At 37.1% G+C, this 24,538-nt stretch overlaps 1 protein-coding gene across 4 annotated transcripts in view; it reads left to right on the forward strand.

Annotated features, from left to right (window-relative positions):
- The first annotated feature begins 5,084 nt into the window (after positions 1-5,084).
- The window catches only part of IDO2 (indoleamine 2,3-dioxygenase 2), a 43,123-nt gene continuing 23,669 nt past the window's right edge, over positions 5,085-24,538 (forward strand). For 2 of the 4 annotated variants that reach the window (XM_019742136.3, XM_019742137.3), the window contains exons 1-2: positions 5,087-5,554; positions 19,512-19,607. In XM_019742136.3, coding sequence (XP_019597695.3) covers positions 5,456-5,554; positions 19,512-19,607 — 195 coding nt within the window. In that variant the 5' untranslated portion in view covers positions 5,087-5,455. Of the gene's footprint in view, positions 5,555-17,709; positions 17,783-19,511; positions 19,608-24,538 lie in introns of all 4 variants that reach the window. The other 2 variants (XM_019742138.3, XM_074329607.2) reach the window with 2 other exon arrangements.

Below are 24,538 nucleotides of genomic sequence, written 5' to 3' on the forward strand. Positions count from 1 at the left end.
GTAGTCCCTAGATCAGACTAAAGGGCAGCAGAGGGAGGTGGGACTTAACATGCACAAACCAGCAGGGAAGGAGAGGGTGGTACTAGAAAGGGTTGTGGTAATAATAGACTTTCCTAGCTGAAGTAATATAAGAAGTAAGTTTTAAATGTGATTAGTATATATGCAACTGAAAGAAAGTTTAGAAAATTCCAGGGGGAAAAAGAAGGGTGTGCAAAGAACTGTGGTATACGCATGATCTATTTGAGGAAGCACACCTAGTTCAATACAACTGAAGCATAAAAAAACTAAGAGTGATAGATTGGTGAAGTTAAACCATATGTGAGTATTGGCTTCAAGGGCCATGCATTGAAGTAGTTTCAAATTATCCTAAAAACAAAGGGAAAGATTTTAAGCAGAGAAATGACTTTATTATATTTGCATATTTGAAAAATATTTAAATAAGGGCTGCCCATTGTAAATAAATATTTAAATGACTCGGGCAGGGATGGAATAAAATAGGGTGTAATAATAAAGGCAGGACAGTGAGTCTGAAGGTTGTAAAGGTAATCCATGTCTAAAATGATTGCCGAGTATTATGGGATTAGATCTGAGGCAGAGATGAGTCAGGGATTTCTTATGATATAATATTCCAATAGTAAATAGCAAGAGATTGAAAAGAATGGCACTGGGATTGAGGATAAAGGGAAACATGAGAAATATTCAGGCAGTAGGACTGGCAAGATTGGTGTTCTGATGGCTGTGATGGAGAGATGACATTCAGGTCTCTAATTGGTCAGCTGTGGCAGCAGAAGTGCTAGGGCCAGTTTCATGGACATTCAGCCTGTGCAGTGGCACAGGGTCTTGCATGAAAAAAGGCCTCACTCTACTGTCAGTGTCTTGAAATACTTAATAATTTTGAGAAAGGATAGTTATATTGTCATTCTTCACTAGACCCCTCAAATTACATTGCCGGTTCTGATACTAATTCAACAAAACATGGAATAGATGAAGAAAAGGAGCTTTGTTCTTATTGTAGAAAATAAGTGACAAACACAGCTTGGATCTGTCACTAGGCAGTGGGCTCTCTGCTCAAGACCTTGAGCTAGTTGCTGGAGGTCTTAAAGTCTTCACCTCTGCCTTAAAGGAAGATATCTAGTATATGTTTGATGTGTTAGATTTTTCACATGAAGCTTCTATAAAGCAGTCAAGTAAAGAAGACAGGAGAGATTCAAGTAGAAACAATGTTAGGAGTTATCAGTCTAGAGATGATGGCTGACATCTTGAAATAGATGAGATCTCCCCGGGACAAAGAACCAAGTGAGAAGGGAGGGAAGTAAGGACTGAGCTATGGAGATCACCAACAGTAAACTGTAACCAAAACAATAAGAGATAATAAACAAAGAAGGGAAGTCATGCCTCTAGTGGTTAAGAGTGATGAGTTTAAAATCAGATTATCTGTGCTCCAGGCCTGACCCCACCACTTACAAAAAATATGACCTTCGGCTTTTACTTACCTTGTCCAAACTGCAGTTTCCTCTACTGAATTATGGGAATAATAATGGTACCCAATTCACAGGGCTACTGTGAAGATTAAATGAGATATTCTGTGGAAGATGATTACCTAGGACTCAGCACAGAAGAAAAATCAGTGAATGTTAACTATTAGCTTTTTCCTTATTATTTTTAAGTACGATCAAACAAGAAGTACTAGACACCATAGGAGAAGTCAAAAGAGGAAGAGAGTTTTAAAAACAAAAAGAAGAAGAAGAAGAAGAAGAAGTAAGCAAACCCCAGATGGCTGAGTAGCTAATCAAGGAAATAATCAGGAAGTCCCATTGGATTTATGAAGTAATGAATGAGCTGCGCAAGCATAGGCTCAGTGCACAAGCACAGTTTGTGCTGATTGCTTTGGATAATTCAGATTTTGGACTCCATCATTTTGAAACTGATGATAGATGATGTTGCCAACAGTAAACCAAAATGATTTCCTAATATTTCAATTGTGAATGTCTTTCTTTGTTTTCTGAATACTCTTTCGTTCATTTCCAAAAGGTCCTAATACCTAGTCTAAGAGAAATAGAACCCTTATTGTGTACTTATATTATTGTGATTCATGGGAAAGCTAATTTAGGACCCAGAACTCTGAAACTCAAAATCCCACTGTTAAGAGAGAAAGTTGCTGAGCACAATTATGTTTAACCATTTCCTCTTGATAAATAAGAAACATGCAAAGCAGAGCTTCATGGAGGGTGTGGCCACTATGTTCCTCACTGCAGGGGCAGGGCCTAAAGCAGAACACAGAGACTACCAGAAACTTCTACCTCGCATTGACACCGAGTTCTAGAATTATAGGATCCACAATAAGACTCTGAGAGATCATTCATTTAACAACCATTATTGAGCTCCAGACACTGGACTTGCTTCTAAAGAAAAATACAAAGTCGAGTTAGATAGGGGTTCTTCAAGGAGCTTACAATCCAATAGACAAGATGAGACAAATACATTAATAACAATTCACCAGGTAGAATTTGAAGTGATGTGAAAGTGGTCCAAGGTAATTGTAGAATTTTGCACAGCTAGAAGGGTGCTGGGGGTCAAGTGCTGGACATCCTTGAATGTCAGGCCAAGGAAATGTGAATTTTATGAAATATGAGGTCAGACAATTAAATTCATGCACTCATCCTACAAAAAGTGCTACATATCTCATTGCTGACTATCACTACGGTCACCTTTGAAGTACTGCCCTTAGGAAGCTATGCACCAACACCAGCGCCTAGTCCACCCTTCAAAGCAATTTTGGAACTTTTTTTCTGGAATGGTCATCAGAGCTGTCTTCATATTACCTTTGATGTCCTGAATGTCATCAAAATGTCTCCCTTTCAGTATTTCCTTTATCTTTGGGTAAAAAAAGAAGTCATTGGGGGCCAGATCAGGTGAGTAGGAAGAGTTATTTGTTTACTGGCTAAAAACTCCCTCACAGACAGTGCCATATGAGCTGGTGCATTGTCGTGATACAAGAGCCATGAATTATTGGTGAAAAGTTCAGGTCGTCTAACTTTTCCACGCAGCCTTTTCAGCACTTCCAAATAGTAAACTTGGTTAATTGTTTGTCCAGTTGGTACAAATTCATAATGAATAATCCCTCTGATGTCAAAAAAAGTTAGCAACATCATTGTAACAACTTCACGAATTTAACTGTCAAATCTCATATACAGTGAAGAGCTCTTGAAAGGCTTTATGGCAGGACGTGAGGTGTACACTGACCCACAAGTACCATGGCGTCAAATCTTGGGAAGTAAAAAGGTCAAGATTGAATATGCAGACTTGGAAACCTGGGCATAAAATTAATGGATAAGATCAGATAGAAATATTTAAGAACACTGAGGGAGAGAAATGGTTATAATTACACTGCAAATATTTACATGTTCAAGGCTGAAATAGAAAAAAGTCAGCAACTGAAACAGAAACGATATAGTCAGAATGGTAGGAAATCAAATCAGAAAAACGCAACATTAAAAAAGGATTTCCAGAATGAGGGGGAAAGAACATGAGAAAAATAGGTTTTACTATTATCTATGAAGTGTTTCACTTACAGTTTCTCATGCATTCATAACAAAATGTCTTAGATAAACATTACTATTTCCTACAGATGTGGAAACAGAGGCTCAGAATTAAAATTCTCACTTTTTTCTCCCATTTGTTAAAAAGTGATAGAGCTAATAGGCGATTAGAGTAGAGCTTCACACTTAGGTTGGCCTGGCTGAGTTAACATTAGGAAAGTTCTGGGCTCAGAGACAGCAAGTCAGAATTCTAGTACAATTCTGATGCAAACTCACAGAATAACATTTGGTAAGTCATTTCACTCCCATAAATCTCAGGTTTTTCGTATGTTAAATAAGGGTTGAACTAGATCATTCATAATGTTCCTTTTCATTCTGATATTATATGATTTTAGGTTTTTATATTGTTACCATAAATTCTTGAGAGGGTACAGGAGGAATGGATGAAAAACAGCATGACTAACATAAACAAACAAAAAAAACGGGGTCATCTTTTTATTTGAGATTGAAGGAAAGAAGAAGATGATTACACATATAAAGTTTGAGAAATTGCATTTAGGACGCATGACACTGAACTGGTTGGATATTGGGCTGAGGGGAAGTAAATAATAGAGCATGGCTGTTTAGGTGTCTGATGAACCATAAATCAATTAGGCTACTTTTGACATATAAACTTCAAAGCTGAAATGTTCATGAGAACTGTGAATGATCAAAGCACTCCCTGCTCTTAACTTTCATATTTAACACTGAAGATGGGAGGAAGAAGAACATGTGGATAGATAATCAACTCCCAAATAAATTTGTTTACAACTTTATCACCTAAGTTCAGGGTCCACTGGGCAAAAAGCAGTCTTCAAAATTCTCACAGTGCAAATCTATGGCCTGAAACATATCACTGTGTATTGAAGTGAATTCAAACTGATGGCACCTTGACAGACAGCCTGGCAACCTGATCTAGTGAACAAAGCAAAGGCTTGGAAATCAAGATACCTTAGTTCTAGTCCTCCCTGTACTATTAATTAGTGAGGTGACAGTGGACAGAGTTATGCACATGGTTGTGTCTCAGTTTACTAATCTGTAAAATGGATCTGGTAGTACCTACTTCATAGGTTAAAATCACCCATCTCATTGATAGGTTCTCAAAAGATGTTTGATAAAAGTAGAAGGTTAAATCAAATTCTCTGTTAGGCTCTTCTCAAGTTTGTTAGTATCCCCTACCTCATTTGTTAAACTTAAATATATATATATATATGTCCTCTTTTAATGTGATCGAATATTTTTTTAATTATGAAATATTATTTCTTAAAATAAATCGAAGCAGTTATAATCTTAGAATATATTGTTCAAATGATGTACGGAACATTTCTGAAGTTCCAATATGCATTTAGAGTCCTCCTCCGTACCCTACTCACCACCAATCACTTATATATCTCTCTACATGTAACTAACTTCTGGTTTAAATAGTTTGCTTCTTTGGGATAAATACCCAGTTGTCAAAGGTCATCCTGGATCAGATTACCTTGTCAGAGTATTTGGGATAAGCCATGACAAAAGTTCTGGTTCATTTCCCTCCTTTCCAAAGTAGAACAAATTTGTCTCTGGGTTTAAAACCAATCTTTTCATATTGCATATCTATGGGGAAAAAAAAGGAGGGATTTTTTTTTTTTTTTTTCCTGAGGTGAGTTTGTTTGCCTGTTTGTTTTAATCAGCAGTCTTTAATTGTTTACTCAGCCTTGTGTCAGAGAAAGTCCATGGCACTCTGGAATTCAACCTCAGGACAACATTCTCCCGTGCCGCTGAGACACTGCGCAACTACCTGCATGTGAGTCTGAAGCTTCCTTAACCTGGATTTTTTATCTATTCGGAGCAGTTGTCTCTTCAGGAGCAGCTTCAGTGCAGATACTTCAAACAAAGCCATGGAACTGCGAAGTCGGAATTTAAAGACAACACCGTCACTATCTTTAGGAAGATTTCACATTTCTGAAGATTATGGCTTTCTTCTTCCTAATCCTCTGGTAAGGACAGAGACTTTGATCAGGTCAGAATAGGTTTCTTGAGATGCTAGTTTGTTTGTTTGTTGTTTCTTTAATTTATATAGTCGTTAAGAGAGATGCAATGCAAATACCAAACCCTCGACTTGGGAAAGATACTAGAAATAATACAAAGCATAATTACCAACAAAAGAGAAGTGAGAGCCACAGCAGAAAATAGCTCAAATGGAATGTTTTAATGCCAGTTTTTTGTAATAGACTGTTAGTTCAGTAAACTTATGAGAAAATCTGTAGTTATGAAGAAACAGACCAGGGACCTTGGGCACTTTCAGTGATGGTAGGAGGGATTGCATATTCATAGAGAAGAGGAAGGAACTTTTGAGAAAGAACAGTACCTATTTCTTAATTCTCCTTAAGGTTCAAACTGTAATGTAATTCGATTTTATTAATTAACTATTATCAACACTGTTTCTTTTTCAAACGTATCTGAGGCCTATGATGTTAAAACTGCAAGAATTCATAGAAGCATCTAGTCCCAACCCCCACCTTTTACATTTGAAGTCCAGAGGAAGTGGCTTGCCCAAAGTCATATCAGTGGCAAAAGCAGAACTAGTACTCGGGACTCTTGACACTTTTTTTTACTACATCATAAATAAAGGCCAAGACCACTCAATTAAAACCTCGGGATCTAATGTTGCCATCATTGCAATAATTTACTAGATCAATTTTTTTCCTCCGATAGGCCTAATGTGCCTTTTAACTGTGATTAAGCAATGGTCTGGAATTCAGTGAGCATTTATTGAATACCTACTCTGATCCTTATTTACTTCTGAGTGTTACTAGAAGAATACAGATGACGATAGGACCCATTCTCTGGTTCCAAAGCTCCCTTGTAGAGCTGTTAGTTGTGAGACCAAGTCAAAAATCTGCAAGTAACTTGAGCATTAAAAGTAATAACTTCAGGGTGTTGGGCAGAGTAGGATTGTAGCCCAGAGTACGAGACTATATTCTCTGACACTGCAATTAGGGTGACCAAGATTCTCCATTTACTAGGAACTGAAGGGGCTCCCACATGTGGGACTTTCAGGGCTAAACCAGAAAAATCCTGGAAAAACTAGAACACAACAGTCAACCTAACCTGCGCTTAATACCTCTTGGGACCTTGAGTGAATCACAAGTATTACCTGACCCTTAGTTTTCACATCTACTGGATGGAGATCTAGTGCCACTCTCATCCACTGGATTGCTATGGTGAATGAAAATGTTTTGATAAATGTAATGTAAGTACTAAGAAGTCAATTCTCCTGACCTTCAGTTCAGTGCTTGTTAAAAGCTTCATTCTGTGTGTGTAACTTGATTCAGGAATATTCCCATCATCCCTAGTTCACAAGGAGGAAAAGGCCAATAGGTCAACATGCTCTTATTGGGATTAAATACATACACTGAGCTGAGGAAAAATAATATTATAAAGTATACAAACATTTGGGAGGACCACAGTGATTGAGTCCCCCTCTTTGCTGTTTCTTTTTTTATAAATGAAAAATCATAACAACATCAAGTGCTGGTGCCATACTGAGTCAGACCATATTTGTCCTGTGATTTGGTCAGTGGATACTCCAAGAAGAAATTTCTATTCCTGGGCTCATATAAAAAATTCCTTGGCAAACTTGTTCTATGTTTCATAGTCATGCCAGATGTCTGAAAACAATTCTGTTTCAGTTTTAGTTTTGTCTCATCTGTGTAAAAAGTTTAAACAGCTCCATTTCTGGGAAAAGGTGAGGAAGTAAGTTTCCATCAGAATCGTTACTGGTATCATGAGATGCTATCACAGCATCACCAGGCGCCAGCTGTGTTACAGCTGATCGGAAGGGGAAATTTCGGTCATTGACTTTGCTAAGGGCACGGATAGGTTTTGCTTTCCTTTAGTTTAAAGCAAGTGATGGAAGGGCTGTTCCTTCATGTCAATAGCCCAAAGATGCTCTTTCTTCAAGCTTAGCTGCTTCTTGTAAATATTTACTTCAAAGTCTCTCCACAGAAAACAATGTCAAGCTAATAAATAAGCAAACATTCTGCTCTGGAGAAGGGGTTGACTTGGTTTCAAATGCTTTACCGTGCTCTTATTATAAACTCCCAAACATTTCCTGGAGCCAATGTTTCAGTGTGGAAAATGTATACCTCTAAGACTCATGTCCCTAAATATCCTACAAAAAAATTTGCCAGATTATGTGAGTGTATGCATGTGTGCGAGCATTTGGGTGGTGGGGTGAGGTAAGTTTTCTTTAGACATAAAGAATATAGGGAAATTAGCTTATCAGGAAGGAAGGGACCATAGTAGGAGATTAGATTGGAGTAGAACTGAGAGACCTTGAAAGTTAGGCTCAGGAACTCAAATTTCAACATGTCCTGGAAATGACATGATGAAATTGTCATTTAAATATTTTCCTAGCAGAATGTTAAGTGCAGGGTCGATGAGAGCAGTGGTTCTTGAACTGCACACCACAGTGATTTGGGGAGCTTTAAAAAATACTGACACCAGAGCCTCATCCTGAACAGTTAATTCAGAATCTCTAGCCTAAGTGGCTCAGTATTTTAAAAACACAGAATACATGCAGGACAGTGCAGCTCCAGATCAGAGGTTGGGGGCAGAGGCTCCACTTAAGAGGCTGGCTGTAGAAATAAAGAGGCCATGGCTATGAGAAACTTGAAGTGCTTGAAAGTAGTTCAGATACAAAAACAAAGGAAAGGGGAGATGTTAAATGTACCGTGGAGCAGAAGGAAAGGACTGGTACAAATAGTCATGGGAATGTGAGGAACTTTATTCTTTATAGTGATCAAGCAACCATTTAGGAAAAAAATAAATACATATATACTCTCCTGTAGAAATTCAAAGCATTTGATAGAAGCAGTGGACTCCAGCTGCACAGAAGAAAGAATAGCAAAATAATTGCCGTGGAGAAAGGTGAGATGACAGATCCTAAGAAAGGATGAAAAAATTGGGCATAGGAAAATACATATCTGCTACTTTCAGTCAAAATGAGGCTCAAGAAGTATATTAGTTTCCTCAGGCTAGTGTAAGAAATTACCACCATTTTGATGGCTTGAAACAGCAGAAATTTATTCTCTCAGCGTTCTAGAAGTCAAAAGTCTGAAACCAGGCTGCTGGCAGGCCCACTCTCGCTCCAAAGGCTCTAGGGGAGAATCCTTCTGAGTCATCTTCTCATGGCTCATGTCGTAGAATGACTCCACTCTCTGCCTCCATATGCACATGACCTTCCCTGTGACTGTGTTTGCTCCCCTCTTGTCTATGTCTTTTCTCATAAGAACCCTTTTCTTTGGATCCACTCTAATCCAAGATGATCTCGTCTTGTGATCATTAATTAAAGTACATCAGCAAAGACACTTTTTCCAGATAAGGTTACATTCACAGTTTCCAAGTAGACATATCTATTTTTTTTTTTTTTTGAGGGGGTGGCAGGGGCAGCGGGGGGAGTGTGGTATGGAACAGCACCATTCAACCCACTACATGGAGTGAAGTAAAAAGATAAAGGGTTACGGGGAGGGAGGTACCTGGGCAGTGAAAGCTAAAACATTGTCTTGTCCTGAAATTACCAAACCTGACCAAGGGAGGGTGAAGGACAATGAAAAGTGAGGATGCAAAATATAAAATGGTCAAAGAGACACATGACCATTTGAGACACAGTTCAATATAATTCACGAGTTTTGTCAGCATAATGTTAACTCATGTTCACCAATATGACATCAATGTTTTGAAGACAAATCACTTCCTATGCTGTTAAATTGTAGCTTTAAAGTCAGAGGAAAGCTAGAATATGAGACACAGTATGGGCAAAGGTTAGGCAACTAAGTTAGTGCACTTGAACTCAGGCTCCAGCCTTGTTTTTCATATGCGCCAACAGTAATTATGAAACCACAGTTAAGAGGGAAAGGAGTCTTTATCTTCTGTATACATTTAAATGGATGAACTAGAATCATTATTTTGAAACTATGGACTGTGGAGTGGGGACAGGGAAGAATAGCAAAGACATATTCTTGAGAGTGCATAAGTACTAAGAAATACAAAAATCTGACTAGATAGAAAAACAAATATCGTATGTTTCAGTGATAACTTGGTAATTGAAAGATACTTCCATACAATTTTAGTTATTTTTTCTTCATTTTTTTTTTCAACGATGGTCTTTAGATCCTTGGGAAATTATTCTCTGAGACTCATGAGAATCTTTCCTTTAAGACAATTTTATACATTAATTTAGCTGAGAAATATATAGTAAATAGTCAATATAACAAATCCTGATTAATGGCATAGGCAGGCTCTATAATAGTCATGCTGATTTGAGTTTGAGTTCCAGCTGAATCTCTTGTCAGTTTTAAAACTAACAGGCCATATTTAATCTCTTTGAACCTTATTTTTCTTATGTGAGGACTATACTTCAGGGACATGCTATGAGTATCAAAGTAAGAAATCAGTGAAAGGGAGATATAATGACTACCTAAAGCTGCTTAGAATTCTGACACTCTAGTTTGAGTCTAGAACTAAACACTAGGACAGCCCCAGCACTGGATCTTATCGACGACAGGATAAGTGAGGACCGTACCGACCAGTTTTTCTAAATCATGACCAATTTGGAATAGAATATTTTATTCCATTTCATACCATAAGTATGCTAATATTTATCACACTATGTGTCTTTTTTTAAATTTTGAGATATATGATTATCATAAATATCACCCAACTGCCTTTAATAAACCTTATGGCCCTATTATTGATAAAAAATCTTTCAACTATATGTAATCTCAAGGATGAATGAGTCACATAAATCGATAATCCAATGTTTGAAACCTTACTTCACATTTTTCTTTACTGATTATTTAGTTTATTATTAATTTTTAGAAATTAGAAGACTACTGAGGAATGGTGGCTAATCATTAGCCACAAAATTTTTATGAAAAAGTATTATAACAGTGGTTATTTCATTACTAAATTACTAAGTATATTTAATAAAAATTGGAAATGTTTAAAAATGTGAAATTCATTATTCATAACTCCACCACTAAATCAAAATACCTTTGGTGTTTGGAGACAATTGAACTAAGAGTGTGTATAAGACTGTATGCCTGGGTGTGTGTGTGTGTGTGTGTGTGTGTGTGTGTGTTTGCAAAGTTGTAAGATTGCAATTCTATTGAATATCCAAACCTATATTCTACATTTTTAGCTCAATACTATAAAATAAACCTTTGCCTGAAATTAATTAGCCTTAATAAAACAATTCTAATGGTTGCATTAAATCCCACTTATATGATATAACACTGAAATTTAAATGGCATTAAACATTTTGGTTAATTTCAATTTCCTCTCTTTGTAAATAAAACTGATGTATAAAACTTCTGTGACTATTCTACCCTCAGTGTTTTAATTCAAACTAAGTGATTTGCACAAAAATTCCCTATCTTGTCCTAAAAATAACTAGTAATCGCTAGCTAATTTTGAGAACAATTGTTTAAAACTGTTTCCCATCTTTCATTCTAATCTCCAACCATTTGCTCTATTTCTCTAGAGTCAAACTACCCTCACCTGATTTACTAGTTTCTCAATTTTTCGGGCATTCTATTCTTTCTTTCTCTTTTCTTTTCTTTTAATTAAAGTTACTTGGGGTGATAATTTTTAGTAAAGTTACATAGATTTCAGGTACGTTAATTTTCTCTATTGTCTTTTTGTTCTCTCTTTCTTTTAGTTCTGCTCTGATTTTTATAATTTCCTTCCTTCTGCTGACTTTGGGTTCATTTATTCTTCTTTTTTGAGTTCTTCAGGGTGTAATGTGAGGTTATTTATCTGGGATTTTTCTTCTTTCTTGAGACAGGCCTGTAATGTATAAATTTCCCTCTTAATACTGCTTTTGTTGCATCCCAATAATTTGGTAGGCTGTATTTTCATTCTCATTTGTTTCAATGTATCTTTTGATCTCTCCTCTTACTTCTTTTTTGAGCCAGTCATTCTTTAAAAGCGTGTTGTTTAATCTCCACACATTTATGTTTTTTCCTGACTTTTTTTTTTCAGTTGATATCCAATTTCAAAGCCTTGTGATCAGAGAAAATGTTTGGTATGATTTCAATATTCTTAAATTTGGTGAGGCTAGTTTTATGTCCCGGTATATGGTCTACCCTTGAGAATGTTCCATATACACTAGAAAAGAATGTATAGTCTGATGTTCTAGGATGAAGTGCTCTATAAATATCAATAATGTCCATTTCCTCTAATGCGTCATTTAAGGCTGATATTTCTTTATTTATTTACTGTTTGGATGATATATCCATAGCTGTCAATGATATATTTAGGTATCCTGCTATAATTGTGTTTTGGTCAATTTTTCCCTTTAGTTCTGTTCGCAGTTGCTTTGTATATTTCAGTGTTCCCTGATTGGGGGCATAAATATTGATGACTGTTATGTCTTCCTGTTGTATAGTCCCCTTTATCATTATGAAATGTCCATCTTTGTCTCTTGTTATCTTTTTGTGTCCTGAAGTCTGTTTCATCTGATATAAGTATAGCTACACCTGATTTTCTCTGAATACCATTTGCTTGGAGTGTCAATTTCCACCTTTCACTTTGAGTCTGTGTTTTTCCTTGCAGCTGAGATGTGTCTCTTGGAGACAGCATACGGTTGGGTTTAGTTTTTTTATCCAATCTGCTACTCTGTGCCTTCATATTGGTGAATTCAATCCATTTACATTTAGGGTGATTATTGATATATGAGGATTTCCTATCATTCCATCTTTGGTTTTCTGGTAGGACGGTGTTTCCACTGTTTCTTTGCCTTTTTGTTGATGTCTGTTAGTTCAGTGTGGTGTATTCTACGATTTTCTCCTCTATTTCTTCTTTTTTTGTGTTATATATTTCAGTTCTGGATTGTTTTTTATTTTTATTTTTTTTGAGTGGTTACCATTAAGTTTATGTAAGAGAAAGTTTCATATTTAGTATTTAGAGTATTCCATTTTCTTCAGCATGCTGCCTTTCTCCATTCCCCTTTGCCAGTTCAGACCTTTAGTCTCTCACCTTTTATGTTTGTTGTCACAAGTTATCCCTATTTGTGCTGTGAGTTGATTTCTGCACTGCAGTAGCAAGTGGTCTTTTGGTCTTTTACCTCTTTTTTTTTTTTTTTTTTTAGTGTTTTTCTTTTTCTTTACCCTGCATGGTACGTTTAAGTGTATAGTGTCCTATTTGGTTTAAGGCTTTCATTTCCTGCTTCTGCCTGTCTGTTCATAATACTACTCATTGTTTTCTATTCGTTTGCTTTTTTATTTCAGGTCAAATTGCATTCTTCAGTATTTCTTGTGGTGCAGGTTGTGTATTAGAAAATTCCCTCAGTTTCTGTATGTCTGGAAAGGTCTTTATTCTGTCTTCATATCTAAACGGTATCTTTGCTGAATATATTATTCTTGGCTCATAATTTCTCTTTCAATAGTTTGAATATTTGAGTCCATTCCCTCCTGGCTTGTAGAGTTTCTGCTGAAAAATCTGATGATAATCTAATGGGTTTTCCTTTGTAGGTTACCATCTTCTTTTCCCTGGCTGCCTTGAGGATTCTTTCTTTGTCGTTGATTTTTGACAGCTTCAATACAATGTGCCTTGGAGAAGGTCTGTTGTGGTTGTGGTAATTAGGTATTCTACTTGCTTCTTGGATTTGAGGATCCAGTTCTTTCCCAAATTTGGGAAGTTCTCGTCGACTATTTGTTTGAATATACTCTCTGTTCCCTTCTCCCTTTCTTCTCCTTCTTGTATGACCATTATCCTTATGTTGCTCTTTCTAATGAAGTCAGAAAGTTCTTGTAGAGTTCTTTTATTTCTTTTAACTCTCAAGTCTCTCTCTTCTTCCATCTGTCATTTCCAGATTTCTGTCTTCAATGTCACTGATTCTTTCCTCCATCTCATCAGCTCTATTACCTAAGCTGACTATTTCACTCTTCATTTTCTTTTATTGAGTAAATCTCCAGAAATTCTGTTAGGTTCTTTTTTAAAATTTCAATCTCTTTGGTAAAATGTTCATTTTGTTCTTTGATTGTATTTCTGAATTCATTAAACTGCCTATCTGTGTTTTCTTGCATATCATTGAGATTTTTTTTTTTCAGAACTGCAACCTTGAATTGTCTGTCATTGAAGTCACATATTTCCATGTCTCTAAATTCATTTTCTGGAGACTTTTCATTTTCTTCCTGAGCTGCCTTATTACCTTGGTTATTCATGGCAATTAATGAATTATGATTTCTCTTCCTAGGCCACTATAGGAGTGTGTTCTGCATTGGGTTGATAGAAGAGGTCTTTCTTTTGCTTTCCAGTAGGTGTTGATGGAATGTTTTGTTGTTGTTGTTGTTGTTGTTGTTTTCTCTCCCATTGCAGCCTTTTATTCTCTTTAATGCTGTAGTGTTATATTTTTCTCTTGCACCATTCTAGCTTCTCACATGATGGGGAAGTTCCCTGGAAGGTGGGCTTTTCCTCTGAGAGCAGATCACCTGGGTTTCAGGGCACTGCCTCCATGGGGGTACGTGGAAAGCTTCTGCGTCCCAAAGCTCTTCCTGCAACCAGATTCAGAGCCTGTGTGCTTCTGGGACTCTGTTTATCCCTGCAGGCATCCACCCAGATAGGTGGCGGCAGAGGTGGGGTGGGTTGTGAGAGGTAGTTCTGAGCAAAGGGGGCAACTACCAGCACAGTTATTCTTGAACCTAAGGTTCCTTCTCTTGTACCAGAATTAGTTGGGCTGTGAGTCTGTGTATGCGGGGCTGTAGTTCTCAGAACTATAAATATTTTGTCTTTTTGGTCTCACACTGCTACCATTCTGCTTCTAGAACAGGGAGCGGTTGGCCAGGCTCTGTGCCTGTCTTCTGTCCTCTGCTTGACAGTGAGGGCTTAAAGCACTGTTCTGACCCTTCTTCCCTCAGTCTTTGCTCTGGGATCTCTGCTGTGAATGTTGGGTTCAGCCGTGTTATATACTGATCCCTCAGGAGGGACTGTAGACCATAAGAGGAGTGTTAGCAGTCTGGATTCTTCTCTCTCCCATGACTGCTGTAGCTCTGGAATGCGGGGAGCTTGGAGCTTGGAGCTTGGAGCTCTGAGCTCCGGCCTGTGTCCTGCAGCCCACGAGCAGCCCACGTCTCAACACTTTCCCCTACCCTCCTACCCCAACCACCCCATTCACCCAATTTGCCCACCTTTAAATGATTTCAGTTGTGCATCCCTTAGTTTTGCCTGTGTGCTGTGCAGGGAGTCCTTTGTAGAATTATAGCTGTTCAATTTGTTGTAAATTCCAGGCAAGATTTCAAGAGGCTCACCTCACCCCGCCATTTCTGTGATGTAATCCACAGACCCCGTATGTCTTTAACCTAGAAATTTGATTTCAACATTCTTTTTTCAAAATTCTGTAAACATTCAGTTTATCAAGTCCTTTTGAAACAGCTTTACCATCCTGCTGATTTCCTCATTAATGAGCTAAATATATTTTGCACATATGTTTTATATTGGCATGAGTAATTTTTAAAAAACCTTTTTGATAATTATATTTTGACAGATAAAAAGTGTAGAAAAAATAATATAAAATGGAAAGTTGGTTTTTATAAAGAAAAGAAAACCAAATATTTTATTATTTTTGTCCATCCCACTTCTGGGCCTTCTGATTATTGGAATGAGTGGAAGAAAAGTATGTAAATGTCTTTCAATTTCCTATCCTCTTGTACCAACGCTCTATCTGCCCTGGCCCCAAGCTCACCATTCTCTGTGTGTTTATTCCAAAGAGGTTTTGGAAAGTACACTGAACTTTCAGTCAGAAGACATTTGACCTGGACACTGACCAGATGTGTATTATCAGAAAAGTCATCCAACTTCTCTGAGCTTTAACTTCCTCTATTTCAAAAGGGAAATAATGAGATAATATGTGCTAAGTCATAACATGTACAATACAAATGCAAGCATCAACAATAAAATGAGAAGTACTCTAAGAGAAATAATGTTGGGATGGGAATAACTTCCCCAATATTTTAAAACCCAGAAGTGTAAGTGAAAATATTGGTTTATTTAGCTACCCTATTACAAATGGCTGTTTCACACAGGCACATAAAACGCAAAGAACAAAACATACGAAAGACATTCAAACTCACTGATAACCATAGAAATGTCAATTTAAACAATAGAATGATAGCATAAAAATTTTTTAAAACTGCACACGAAACTTTCAACATTGTTAAGTGGGAAGGTGGGAATTAGGTTACTTTTACTTTCCATCTTGCAAATTTTGTGCTTTTTGACTGTCTGGCCACAGATATTGATTGCATTATTTTAATCATCATTTCTGAGAAAGGCATATTTCTTGGATGGTGATTTTCATATTTGTTAAATATTATTAATTATAAATTCTGTAATTACTAATAATTGCATAATTTTAATCCAAATAATACCTTACATATCAAATCTTTAAAAATGACCAAACAAAAAAACTTGATAATTTTCAGTGTTGCTAGAATCATAGATAAACTGATACTCCCTTTATATATAAAACACATTATAAATGCAATTATAAATTCATGTAATTTTTCTGTAAGAAGATCAAGAAGTAGTGTTTAAACTTTTCATGTGCAGAATTTTTAGTGCAGCAAATCTATTTTGAGAAATTTATCTTAGTAATGAGAAAACATCTAAAAATACACATTAAGGAAAATTGTTTCAGAACTTTTTAATAATAATGAAAAATTATATGCAATTAGTAATATTTATTAATATAATTTTATAATAGTATACAGGTTTTAAAACAAAAGTGATATACAGAGGGTGCCAAAAAATGTATACACATTTTAAGAAAGGAAAACTATATTAAAATTCAGTTTTAATATTCAATATATACTGATAACAACAGATAAATACAAGTCACATTTGACTTCTGCAATTACAAGAGGTGCTCAAAGTGGTTACCACCAGCGTCCAGATACTTCTGATTACAGCGAACTATTGCTTGAGCAATGTTAACCAAAGTGTCCACTTACATACAATTTTTTGGCACCCTTGGTATATGTAGTAACTGACACCAAAACGTACGTTATTTAGTGAAACACTCATCAGCTGATCCTATCTCCCACACTGTAACTTTAAAAAAACAAAGTCTGTCAATCAAAAGGTAATTTACATAATTCAATAAATTCTTCAGTGTCTAGAGGAAAAGCCAAAAGGTCTTCCTTTTTCATTTTTAATGAATTGTGAAATATCTTTAAATCTTTCCGCCCCCTGTTCATCACTTTCAAGGTTCCCACATTTGTGGTTTTCAAACTTTTGGGTGCATCAGCTTCACCTACAGGGCTTGCTAAAATGCATACTGCTGAGCCTCCTCCAGAGTTTCTGACTCGGTAGGTCTGTGGTAGGGCCCCAGAATTTGCATGTCTAACAAGTTGCCAAGTAATGATGAAGTCACTGAACTGGGGACCACACTTGAAGCCCAGAGGATCTCACAGCTCATAGCTTTCTTGTGTCTGTGATGTGATACAGAAGTCCAAACATTAAGAATTTTTAAAGAAGGGAGAGGCTAAAAAAGAGGAGGACAGGAAGGATTCCTCTAGCAATCTAAGGGGAAATAAAAAGTAAATATACAAGACTAGACTGCAGCCTAGATTGAGGCAAAATGTAGTATTTAAGAATTTCCATGTCAGGAAGCAGAAATCCAGGAGGCTTAACATAACTCTCAGGATAGGATTCCTTATCTAGGAATCAAAATAGGAAGGACAGAGGTAATGATTTAGTTACAAGTTCTTTTCTTCAAACCCACTTTAAAAGACCTTCTGAATATTATGACTTTGCATCTTTGACTTTTCTTTTGTGAAGATTATATACCATTGTCTCTGTAACTACATTCAATTTTTGTTCATAAAACATATGTGTGCATCATATAAATGAGACAAAAAAACCAAGTTGCCAGTTCAGTCAGGTTATGATACATCTGTCTTGATTCTTGCTAGCATTCTCAACTCTGCTTTTTAATCTCTCCCTCTTACAGTATCAGACTATAAATGTCTTAAGTTTGTCATTCTTGAATGGAGATAGCTCTGAAACACAAATTTCTTCTTTGCTAATGGTTTAGGGTTCTTCTGAAAAATTAATGTACATTTTGGTCTCTATTTTCTTACTTCCTCAGCACACTAAAATTTGAACCCTGCTTCAGGAACCGGAACTAAAATTCTGTGCCATACATATTGAAAGACTAATATGTGAGTGACTTCCCAGTTTTTGGTTTCTTTTCAAAGTGGACAATTTTACTGTCATTTTATAATGATGCATTTGACTTTCTGATGAATCCCTATTTCTGTGAACGCCTCTAATGTCTTCTGTAGGATAATTCTCTTCTGACTCACTTTTTGATCTGCCTTGCTTGATTCAGTTTCTCTGTCTGCCTTGTGAATAAGCCCGTGTGTTGATCTGTGAAGATCTGTGTTGAACTTTCCCTTTCACTTTGCAACTTCTCCCAAATGACTTTGTACATTCTTGTGGTTTTAACCGCAGTGCTCATTTCTACAGTTATGCTTCCCAGTTGCATATTTCTAATATTAATGCTCTCCTGAACTTCAAACTGTATACTTAATTCCCAGTATATGATCATATTTTAACAGTCTACAGATATTTTAGGCTGCATATATCTAAAAAGAAATTCATAATCTGTATGACCTCTCTTTGACTTCCACCTGCATTTATTTCAATCTGTGTTTTCACCAATTCATTCAGTCACCTAATTCATAAACATGGAAATCATCCTCACCTCCTCTATTTCTTAACTCAGAGACACAACATTCAGCTGTACAGATTGTACTCTAAAAAATGAGGCCCAGAACATAGGATAGATCAGGAGTTGGCAAACTTTTTCTTTAAAGGGCCAAATAGTAAATACTTTAAACTTTGTACACCATATAGATTCTGTTGCAACTACTCAGTTCTGTTGCAGTAATATAAATAAATACGCATGGTTATTTTTAAATAAAAGTTTAATTACAGCAATAGGTGTAGTTTGCCATTTCTTGGGACAGTCTCAGGGTTACTGAAATCCATGCTATGATCTACTTGGCAAAACAATGGGCCCAGAGTAGGCACATAAAGGGTGCTATTGGGCTAGGAATCATTTTGCCTTTAGTGCCTCCATCTCTAAATTTAATCATTACATCATTTAAATTTTACTTTCAAAATGCATTTTAAAAACATGCCTTTTCCTTTCTGAATTCATTGTCATTGTCTGAGTTTAGTCCCCGAGCAGTATTTCAAAGGCTTTTTAATCTAACTGAATGTCTTAAAATCCTACAAACAAAATTAACTTCCTAAAATTCAAATCAAATAGTAGGGCCAACTTACATTAAAAGAAAATTCTCATGTTTTCTATAAAAAGCACATTTGAACTGATTTTCTAGTCTCATCTTCCATCATCCTTTTTCTTGAACTTTATATTCTAGTAACACTGAATTTTGTGTAGTCTCAAGAAGTACAGTTATCTCTGTTTATCGACTATCCCCTCTGTTTTACTGCCTTCCCATCTTCAATTTTCCACATGGAAAAGTTAATTTCAGACTCTAACACTGGCCCCAACTATCATATTTCTACAATACACTCCTTTAATTCCTCAAAACAGTTGATAGAATTAACAATTTCTTCCTCTTTGCAAATTCTTAAGCTTATACACACACCAGTAATTGAACACTTTATTTGGGGATATATCTGATTATGTTTTTTTCTCCTTTAGTAAACCTTATGTTCCTTAAGCACAATAATTGTTATTTTAGTCATCTGTGTATTTGCAGTGCTTAGCACGGAGCCCAGTGTACAGTGAAATCTCAATATTTGTTGAACTGAATTGACCTGAATTTTCTCAGAAGACTGGGATCTGAAAGCAGCTACTCATGAAAGCTGCTCCCCAGAGAAGTCTAAAATGCTGAGTTGTTTCTACCTTGAATGCAGAAAGAACTTCCAGATCATTATTGGCCTTGGATGGAAATTGTCAACAAGCTTCCTCACTTGATTGAAAGTCACCAGCTTCGAGCTCAAGTGAACAAGGTATATATATATATATATATATATATATATATATATATATATATATGTATATTTTTTTTTTTACTCTGTAATCCTTTCTCACCATCTGATAGAAACCTTCATGCCACTTTTCTTTCCCAGCATTGTAAAAGTGGGTCAATTGACCTAGGGACACCAATTCATTGCCATTGAGTTTATTGACAAAACTGTCTCACCTTTCCTCAAGAGCAGAATGACTTATTCCTGATTTGACACATGTTTCCCTAAAATTTCCAGAGCCTGCACAAAACAATTCCAGACTATATTAAGCACTCAACAAGTAGTTATTTAAAGAAAGAAGGAAATCTGTTTGGGAATTGTAAGCAAGCTGACGGTAAGATCTAGCTGGGGAAAGACAAGCATAGAAATTCCAGGTGTCCTCATTCCAGGTCATGCGGTCAGCACTCCTCTGCCAAAAGTCAGTACACCTTGCTTTTACCATGGGGGCCTCATAGAATAGCTGAATGAAGAGAATTTATGAGTTACAGGATCAGGGTTGTCAGGTTCTACAGGAATAATTGATAAGCCTGTAAATACATACGGGATAAGATGAGAAATGTTTCCCAAGAGTTTGTAAGGAACAGTGAAACTTCTTGGTCCCGAGAGAACTGACATTACACCACAGGAATAATCAGAAGGTGTAATAGGAAGAACGCAGATTTTGATTCAGGAAGACCTGAGTTTGAATCATGGTTTTATCACTTAGTAGTTATATAACCTTGAACAACCTACTTAACCTCTGTAATTCTGCTTTTTTATTTATAAAATTAGAGAAATTCTGGTCCTAGAATTGTGAAGACTAAATGACTTTTGAAAACGCCTTTTCATATATCACAATAGTGTTCAATGTATATTTATACTTCTCATTAGTCTCTTTTCCATTTGTCTCAATCTTACAATTTGGAGTGCCAAGTGATTTCAAAGATACAAAAACGTTTTCTACTCTCCAAAATTCTTTTTCACTGACTTACATATATTGTCTATAATGAAAAATTCATTTAAAAAAAACACACATATTGAATGCCAGCTACATGTAGTCACAAGGTTAGAAACCCTGTAAGAGATGTAAGAGACTGTCTCCAGTGTCTACGAAGATGGCTAACTAAACCTGAGAATTTACTTTCCTGCTGCATAAAGAGTCATTATCATGACCAAAATAATACAAAGAAGAAAGTAAGAAAATGTCTGTAGTGCAGGAAAACAAGAGAAAATACTGATGATGGGATAAAAACTTTAATGATTTTTGTACCATATTAAGCAAATCCTACAGATCCACAAATGAGTGTATAGTACTCATGCCAAACGTCAACCAAAGCAGAAAGATGACCTCTGTCCCTCGCCCCACAGGAGCCTTTCTCTCTGATCTCAGAGTAGCAGGGCATAGAAGCAAGAGTGGATCTGGGACAGTTTGCAGGAAGGCAGATTAAAGTTCAGCTTGTGAACAATACAGTCCTCTGTACCGGGCTTTCCTCAGGCTTTATTTGGTTAAACTGCCATATGTAAAATGAAGGACCTGTTGAATTGGTACTCCTCATATGTTACATGTCAATGAGAAAAGGCCAGAAGTGTCCAGTGAACTTCTGTCCACTGAAAACATGGAGTTGGGGAAACAGCTTAACATAGCAGTGAAATTAATCCCCCGATACTTCCACTAAGTTGAGCAGTGTCTCTTCAGAAATCATGTTTACTCGGAACCTGTGAGTATGATGTTATTTGGAAATAAAGTCTTTACAGATGTAGTCAAGGTAAATGAGGTTATACTGTATGAGGGTGTACTCTAAATGCAGTAAGACTGGTGTCCTTATAAGAAGAAGGAAGTTTGGACACAGACACACAGGGACGAATACCATCTGAAGATGTAGGCTGACCTTGCTGGCCATCACCAGGAACTAGGAGGATAATATAGAACAGGTTCTTCCTCAGAGCTTGCAGAAGGAATCAACCTTACAAACACCTTCATTTCTGATTTCTATCCTCTAGAATTGTGAGAGAATAAGTTTCCGTTATTTTGAGCTTCCCAGTTTATGTTCATTTGTTGAGGCAGCCCTCAGAAACGAATACAATGCTTTTGGCCAGTCTCTATACTTCTAATTACTTATGAAACATCTAACTAGATAAAACTACTTTTAAGAGACTGTAAAATCGAGACTGTATTAACTGGAAATCAGTTGTGAGCAGCAAACATAACGGCTTTCAGGACCACACATGGAGTTACAGACTACCATTTGTTCTCTTGGGTCTTTTATTTGGCATAAACAATAAAAAAAGTGAATTGGCAGTTTTGATCTTACCGTATCTCCAGCCAACCACCTTTCTCTTACAAAGCCCCAATTGTTCATTGACTTTGACTCATCCATCTTTTTCCAGGAAAATTTGGACAATTTTGTGGCAATGTGTCTTTTACTATAATAATTTTTTTAAATTTAAACATTCACTGTATTGTTTGATCATACCTTGTATATAGATAGATGATATAGATATATAGATATAGATATACAGAAAGAGACTCATTATGAGAGATTGGCTTACATGCTTATGGAGGCTGAGAAGTCCCATGATCTGCCTCTTGCAAGACAGAGGCACAGGAAAGCTGAGAACCAAGGGAGCCAATGGTGTAAGTTCCAGACTGAGTCCAAAGGTCAAAGAACCAGGATTGCTAATGTCCAAGGCCCAAAGAAGACAGCTGTTCCAGCTCAAGCAGAGAGCAAATTCCCCTCCGTCACATTTTTGTTCTATTCAGGCACTCAAGGGATTGGAATGTGACCACGCAAACCGGTGAGGATAGACCTTCTGAGGATAGATCTACTCAGTCTACCAGTTCAAATGCTCATCTCTTGTAGAAGCACCCTTACAGACACACTCAGAAATGTTTCACCAGCAATCTTGGCATCCCTTAGTCTAGTCAATTTGACACATAAAATTGACCAACATGGAAAGTAAATAGGTCATGAGGGTGGATCCCTCATAAATGAGACTCATGCCCTTATAAAAGTGACCCCAGGATGCTCTCTGGGCCACTATTGTTATCATGTGAGGATACAATAAGAAGACAGCAATCCACCATCTGGAAGAGGGCTCTCATCAGAACCCAGCCATTCTGGCACCTTGATCTTGGACTTCCAGCCTCCAAAATTGGAAGAATTAAGTTTCCATTGTTTATAAGCTACGTAGTCTACGGTTCTTTGTCATAGCAGCCCAAACTGACAAAGACACTGAGTTATATCTGTATAGTAGAAAGCTATTTGGTAACAAAATGAATAAGCTATTGATTTATTCAACAACATGGATGAACCTTAAATACATGGGGCCAAATGAAACATGTGAGTTCCAAAAGCCTACATATTATATGATTGCACTCATGTGACATTCTGGAAAAGGAAAAACAATAAGAACAGAAAACAGATCAATGGTTACCAAGGGTTGAGAGGGAATGAGTGGTTGACTACCAACAGGGAATTTTGACGATAATGTAACTGTTCTGTATTGTCCTCAGGTGGTGGGTATATGATTCTATGCATTTGTAAAACCCCCAAAATTGTACATCACAAAGAGTGAATTGTATGCAAATTAAAACAAATTAACCAGAATGTTGGGGGTTCCTGGGAGGGAATGCAGATGATGACAAATGACTCTAACTGTCCTGCAGTCGTATGACATGACTTCATGAAAGAGTGGGGGGTGGAGGGGTGCAGCTGTCCTAAGTTATTGTGGAAAATGATGTGACTGGAATCGATAAGGGTGAATTAAATGAGAACTGTATATAATCACTGGATGAGACTTGTGCCCTAGTATTCTAGTTGGTAAATTTGTTTTTCATGGGGTACACGTTAACTAATTCTAAAACGGCTTTATATTTTCCAGAAAAACCTCTCATCAAGAGAAACATTCTCAGTATGGACATTATTCCTTTACCCTAGGACTATACTGTAGGTAGCCCATAGCCACTTGTGGCTATTGAGTACTTGAAATGTGGCTAAAACAAACTGAGAAGTAAGATACGCAATGGATTTTGAAGACCTACTATAAAAAGACCATAAAATATCTCAATATTTTTATATTGATTAGATGTTAATAATATTGTAGATATATTGACCCAGATAAAATATATTATTAATGCAAATTTCATCTGTTTCTTCTTACTATTTTTTTAAATGTGGCTGTTAGAAAATTTAAAATGATCCATGTGGCTTTCATATTTTTATCAGACAGTGCTGAACTTGAGAGATCAGGGCTGTGGTCAGCAGAACTGACGGTAGCACCCTGGCTCAGCCCTCCTGGCTCTGCAACCCTGGGCAAATACCTTACCCTCTCTGACTCTCAGTTTTGTCCTGAGGTTTTGGGGAAGATGAAAAAACATCCCGTGTGAGAAGTTTTTAGCGTTGTGCCTTAGACACTCTAGGAAAATCTTTAGAATAAGTACTTAAATAAGTAATTGCGGTTCTAGTTCTCCGGCTGGTTTCTGTTAAAATGCAACATCTCAGCAGCCCCGCCCCCCACCCCTCCCCGCTCACCCCACACACGCGCCTAGTAAACGTTAAGTTGGCTATTCTATCTCAGAGCCAGTTTGGAAGAGGAACAAACATGCCGACTGATGAGGAATGGCTGCCCCCTCGTGGATAGCAGGGGAAGGATTCTGTGACAGAGGCTCAAGGGAGAGCTGCCCTGGGGCTGGGCCTGGGCAGGAGGAGCTGTGGGTACCAGCCCACTTGGGGTGCCTGTAGCTTAAAGGGAAAGACAAGACTTCCACCGCCACCCCTTCAGAGGCTCCAGATCCCGGAGAGGGGCATTTGGAAAGATCTCAATCAGGCTGTGTCTAGAGCTGAGGAGGGGATGGGGGAAGGAGGCAAGTTGAGGGAGCTGTGTCTGGAAGCTGGAGCTCAGGGGTTGTTGGCCTGAGCTCAAGACAGGGAGGG

This window comes from Rhinolophus sinicus, chromosome 16 (genome assembly GCF_057876585.1).
Source record: "Rhinolophus sinicus isolate RSI-liver-muscle chromosome 16, RSI-T2T, whole genome shotgun sequence".
In the NCBI taxonomy this organism is placed as follows: Eukaryota; Metazoa; Chordata; class Mammalia; order Chiroptera; family Rhinolophidae; genus Rhinolophus; species Rhinolophus sinicus.